Source organism: Chlorocebus sabaeus, chromosome 16 (assembly GCF_047675955.1).
Source record: "Chlorocebus sabaeus isolate Y175 chromosome 16, mChlSab1.0.hap1, whole genome shotgun sequence".
NCBI lineage: Eukaryota > Metazoa > Chordata > Mammalia > Primates > Cercopithecidae > Chlorocebus > Chlorocebus sabaeus.
This window is the reverse complement of record NC_132919.1, coordinates 72092886-72098420: the sequence shown is the minus strand read 5'-3', so window position 1 is coordinate 72098420 and position 5535 is coordinate 72092886. Positions and strand designations below refer to the sequence as shown.

General features: G+C 60.3%; 1 protein-coding gene across 1 annotated transcript; it reads right to left on the bottom strand.

The window, feature by feature from the left end:
* Positions 1–253: 253 nt before the first annotated feature.
* Positions 254–5157, bottom strand: NEUROD2 (neuronal differentiation 2). The gene is made up of 2 exons (XM_008012864.3): positions 4965–5157; positions 254–3838 (listed from the first exon to the last, which is right to left on the bottom strand). Exon 2 carries the CDS (start codon positions 3831–3833, stop codon positions 2685–2687), a length of 1149 nt encoding a protein of 382 aa, XP_008011055.1. The 5' UTR covers positions 3834–3838; positions 4965–5157; the 3' UTR covers positions 254–2684.
* Between the last annotated feature and the right edge of the window lie 378 nt (positions 5158–5535).

Below are 5535 nucleotides of genomic sequence, written 5' to 3'. Positions count from 1 at the left end.
TGTTTGGAGAAATAATTTAAATGAGCAGCATCAGAAACAGCCTCCTTGGGGGACTCCTAAATGTGTTCAGGCTTTAGGATTGGAGTCTTTGGGGCTCAGAACCTTCTTCAAATATTCTAGGACTACAGCGTGCACTGAGCGCTGAGCAGGGGGAGTAGGAGGGGCTCTTTCAGGGAAGTCAGTTAAGAGCTGCCCCTGCCTCTGAGGTTCAGAGAAAAAAGAATTGTGAGGCCGCGTTATCTGAGCAGGGATACCCATCCAGTGCCTTTCCTCCGTTCTAAGCCCTTAAGGTTCCCTCTGGTCAGAACTGTACCAGGCAGGAAGAAATCAGCCCAGATTTGGATGGGGTGGGCACCTGCTGCCCTGTCCCAGGGGAGAACATGGTTAGGTTCCTCTCTACTGGGTGGGCACCCAGACTCAGCCACCTCACAGACCTCTGGGGGTGTTCCTCCAACCTTGTCGACACCCCTAAAAATGTCAACATTCCTGAGACCAGAATGGCTGATTCCCCTGAGTCCACCCAAACACAACTTTAAGATGAAAAAGGGGCCTCCCTCATTAATATTTCATCTTCATGACCTTATAATTTTTTTTTGTTTGTTTAAAAATACCCCTGTCTGGTTCAATGGTTGTCTCTTTGTCTCTGCCCACTTGCTTTTTGCCACAGTGGGCAGAGAGTTGTAAAATGACCGGCTGTTTCCAACTTGATCATTTTTCAGTGATGAAAAGGTATTTTGTTTGCAAGGGAGGTGCCTGGGCATGTCTGGGAATGAAGAAGTGTAAGGATGTCAGTGCTTTAGTGCTGGGAAGGTGCGAGCCTGGGTTGGGTCCGGGAGGGGTAGCTAGTATAGCCCAGTGGGTGTATGGGGGGGTGGTTAGGGCGGGAATCCTACCCAAGAATGTCCAGGGTCCCTCTCTTTGGCCTCTGCACAGTCACTTGACACTCTGCCTTCATGACCCCAGCCCCAGCTCAAATCTTCTCTCCCCGCTCAATGAAATGAGGCCACCGTGAGAAACCGGTCCGGCTTTGCATCTCATTTACATAAATATTTATTAATCGTCATTAAACTGAACAGAAACACGCAATGCACTTCGGGTGTCCGACGGGAGTTTCATCTTCGCTACAAGAGGAAGGTAAAATTGCGTGTGTGTGGGTGAGTGTGTGGGTGTGTCGCCTGTGGGTTTGCATTTTTGCATCGTGTATTTGGATGCCTGATCCCCTGCCTCCGGTGGGGAGAAGGTCTCCTTTTGCCCCTTTTTGGGGGAACCTCCAGCAGGAGCCCTCAGACCTCTCCCCGCCCACCCACCAACGAAAGCCAGGAGGACTCCTTGGACCAAAAAATACTCTCTCCAGACACCGGAAATCGCCCTGCGCCTGGCACCCACCGAGGCACAGTCCGGGCAGGGGTGGGGCTGCCCCCAGGTCTCCATCCCCACCCCTCACCCCAGGAGGGGACAGAAGTGCCCGCGGGGAGGAGGAGCCGGCGAGCTCACCTCCTTCTGCCCCCCCCGAACGTCGGCGCCGGGCCTGTTTGTGCGTGCGGTGTGGTGTGCGTGTGTCTTTCATGCAAACCCTCCCTCCCCAAACCGACCCCCCAACAGTTTGCCATTCCATACAAATTTGGAAACAGGTTTTTAAAAAACAGCATGACGCACAACGGGGACGGGGCGGGGGAGGGCAGTGGCACTGGGGCCCCAAATCTCCGAGTCACTGATTGTAAGAACCTGGGGAGGGGGAGGGGGCGGCGCGGGCCCCCACTTCACCAAAGTGCACAGATCCGCGCTCTGGCGGGGCGGCCTGCGGGCCGGGCGGGGCATCCCGGGGCCGGGCCGGGCCGCGAGGCTCAGTGGAGCCTCCTTGCATAGATATTTGTGTCTTTGATTATTGGTAGTAGTGGTTTTTTTTTTGTTTGTTTTTTTGTTTTTTGTTTTTTTTGCCTTTTATTGCTTCTAAAAGTCCTTACTGCGTTTTCTCTCCGATCCGGACTCTGCGTTCGGCTTCCGTCGCCTCTTAGCCTTTTTTTTTTTTTTTTTTTCTTTTGTATGTTTGTTTGTTTAAAAAAAGGAAAAGGGAAAAACAGATTCTAGTTACAAATTTTCTTGGCCTCTCTCTCCTCTCAATCTGCTTCCCCTCCCGCCAAAATTAAAATCGCAAAACGCGGAGACTGGAGGTTGGGGGTGAGGGCGTTCCAGGCCCGGGCTCCGGCGCCCTGACTTCTACCCTCTCCAAGAAAGAGGGAGCGCCTGGCTCCTTTTTGCCTCGGCAGTTGGGTGTCTGTTTTTAAAATAATAATGAGAGGGTAAAACGCGTTCCATCGCTCAGCTGCCCCCTTACCAACGCCTTGGGCCTGCAGGGAGGAGGAAACCTCAGCGAAGATATTGGGAATGGGGGAGGGGTGTCTCCCGGGAGCGCCCGGAGACTGGTCCCTGGAGAAGCACTCCTTGGGAGAGAGGAGGAGGGAACCCCTTGGGGAGAGAGAAGGCGAGTCCCCTGGGGGAAGCGAGGCCCCTGGGACGGGCCACCCACAGGTAACAGGACTGCGCTGCCCCAGGAGAGCGGCAGGACCGGTGGCCCGCTCCCCGCGCCCGGCGCTGGGGTCGGTGGGGGTGTCCCTGCGCTCTGGGGGCTGGGGACAGGGGGGCGGGCAAAGGCAAAAGAAAAAGAAGGGAGCCGGCGCGAAGTCTCAGTTATGAAAAAACGCATTGAGCTCCTCATACATGGGGCCCCGGTCGTGGTGAAGGTGCATATCGTAAGACAAGAGATTCTCCGAGTGGACGCCCCCGCGCACAGCCGACGAGCCGAAGACTAGCCCGTGGCCCGTGGGCCGCGAGCCGGGCAGCGCCGAGTAGTGCATAGAGTAGTGGTAGCTTTTCTCGTGGTCGGGCGAGGAGTCCTGCTTGAGCGAGAAGTTGCCATTGAGACAGAGCGGGGGGCTGAGCGGGCCCTCGTACTCGGAGCTGTTGTAGTCCGGGCTCGCGCCGCCACCGCCTGCCGCAGCATACAGCGTCTCGTAGGCGGCGCAGTAGCCGTGGGTCCGCAGGGCGTGCGCCGCGCCGCCGCCCAGGCCGCCGGCCGCCTGGCACTGTGCGCCCGCCAGGCGCGAGCACGGATACGGGTAGGGGTGCATGGCGAACGGGCCGCCCGAGCCGTGGAAGCGGCCGGCACCGTCGGCGCCTTGCTCCGTGAGGAAGTTGCGCGAGTTGAGCTGCAGACAGCCGGCCACCAGATTGGTGGTGGGCTGCGACAGACCCTTGCACAGAGTCTGCACGTAGGACACTAGGTCTGGCCGCTTGCCGGAGCGCAGGATCTCCGAGAGCGCCCAGATGTAGTTCTTGGCTAGGCGCAGCGTCTCGATCTTGGACAACTTCTGCGTCTTGGAGTAGCAGGGCACCACCTTGCGCAGGTTGTCCAGGGCTGCGTTCAGGTCGTGCATGCGGTTGCGCTCCCGCGCGTTCGCCTTCTGTCGCCGAAGCTTGGAGCGCTCCAAGCGCGCCTTGGTCATCTTGCGCTTCTTGGGTCCGCGCTTCTTGGGCCGCTCGCCCTCCGCCTCGTCCAGTCCTTCTTCCTCCTCCTCTTCCTCCTCCTCCTCGCCCCCCAGCTCGCCTTCCTCCTTGACCTCGGCCAACGTGGCCTCCGGCCCCTCTTCTCCACGGAGAGGAACTGGCTTGGCCGCCCGGGCTGGCCCCGGAGCCCCCGGCCCGGGCGCAGGCGGTGGCGGTGGCGGCGCGTCGCCCTTGTCGCTCCTCGGCTCGTCGTCTTCGCCGTCGCCCCAGCTGGCGAACTTGGGGACGTCCGAGAGAAGGCCGGGCTCGCTGAACAGGCGGGTCAGCATGGTGCCTGAGGGCGCCCCGTGGGCGGGAAGGGGAGACAGACAGCACAAAGTGAGGGGCACGCTGGGGTCACGACGTCCCCCACAACCCGTCTCCACCCCCGAGTCTCGTGCAGGCTCCTGCCTAGGCTACCCTGGATGCCCACCTCCGCCGCCTGCCCCGCCCAGAGCCGGCCCAGCCCTACCCGGCTGCCGGCCTGGGATCTCGGCCCAGGCCCTCTCCCAGGCTCTGGGCCCCGGCTCCGCCCCTCGCTTGAATCGGGGGCTGCTCCCCGCGCCTGCTTCTTCTCAGGGTCAGGGCAGAGACCGGGTGGGGGTTTTAGGGACCAGATATCTTTGCCAGGGAAGGCGGCGCACTCGCCCTGAAAGCCTGTTCTCTCCTGGCAGTGGAGAGAGGCTGGTCGGCCGCCGGTGGGGACAGCTGCCCCGCTCAGCGCTCTCGCGGCCCGGGCCCCTCGGCCCAGCTCCCTTACCCCTCCCGTGGCTCTCACCCCCACGCTCCCTAATCCAATTTGCAACTTGGCTGCGCGCCGCCCCTTGCTTGGCCCCCACCCCCGCACCCCCAATTCCAGAGGCGGGAGGATCGTCTCCTCTAGCCGATGCGTCCCCAGCTCCCGGAGCCGGCTCTGGGCGGTGAGGACTGAAGCAGCAGGGCATGGGGAGGAGACTGAGAGAAACGAGCCCAGTCCGTCCCCCCTACGGTCAGGGACCCCCTTCCCCCTTCAAGCTGCCTCCCTCCCACACGACTCTTCAGATCTCGTTGTATTTGGGGATTGATGGGGAAAAATCCAAATTTGTTTGTTTGCTTCCCCTTTTTTTGGTGGTGGGGAAAGGTCGCAGGCTTTTTGGGACAACCATGGAGGGGTCCTCCGTCTCGGCCTCTTCGCATCTCCCCCTCCGTGATCCTGCCTTCCCCCCACCCCCACCGAGCCCATCGCAGGCAGAGACACCTCCTCTGCAGCCCCCTGGGCTGCAGCCCCTAAGGGAGAGAGAATCTGGGGCGCCTCTGATGCCCACTCAATGAGGGGGGCATCATCCCAGGAAGGAGGTATTTGAGGACCCTCCTTTCGGCCGAAGCTGCCGCCCCCCCTCCCAACCAGCGGGTCAGATCTAGCTCCCTTTCGGACAACTTACCTCGGAGAGGAGTCAAGGGGAGAGGGGAGGGGAGGGGGGGAGGGGGCAAGAGAGAGAGGGGGGAGAAGCGGGATCTTCTCGCTTATTTCATTGTTCCCCCATCTTCAGGGAGCGGGGGCAGCGGCTCCTCAAGGCGGCGGGCGCCGGCGTCTTCAGAGCGCCATGCGAACCGCGGAGCGAGTGTGGCATCTCTACCAGGCGGGGTACCAGCCTCTATGCCAGGCCATATGGGCTTGGCACGTCACGGGCAGCAGCTATCACATGAGAGACGGTGATTGGCATGCGTCTGCACTGGGGGAGAGCCGGCTCCCCCGGGACCCGCCGCCATCTGTCACTCTCTACTCCAAAAAAAAAAATTAAATAAATAAAGGAAATAAATAAATATTTCTGCTGCCCTCCCCTCCCCGCCCAACGCAGGGAAAGCAGGGATTGAGAGGAAGATGGGAGGAGTTGCCCCCCTGGATATAGAGTCCCCCACATGGGAACAATGGGGTGGCAAGGCTGGACACTGGGGACTCATGGTAGCCAATTCTATCCTCCCTCAGGGTCCCGCTCTGTCCATTTCCTCCCC

Coding starts and splice junctions, on each gene's coding strand:
- NEUROD2 (XM_008012864.3), bottom strand. CDS start 3,833: ATGCTGACCCGCCTGTTCAGCGAGCCCGGCCTTCTCTCGGACGTCCCC.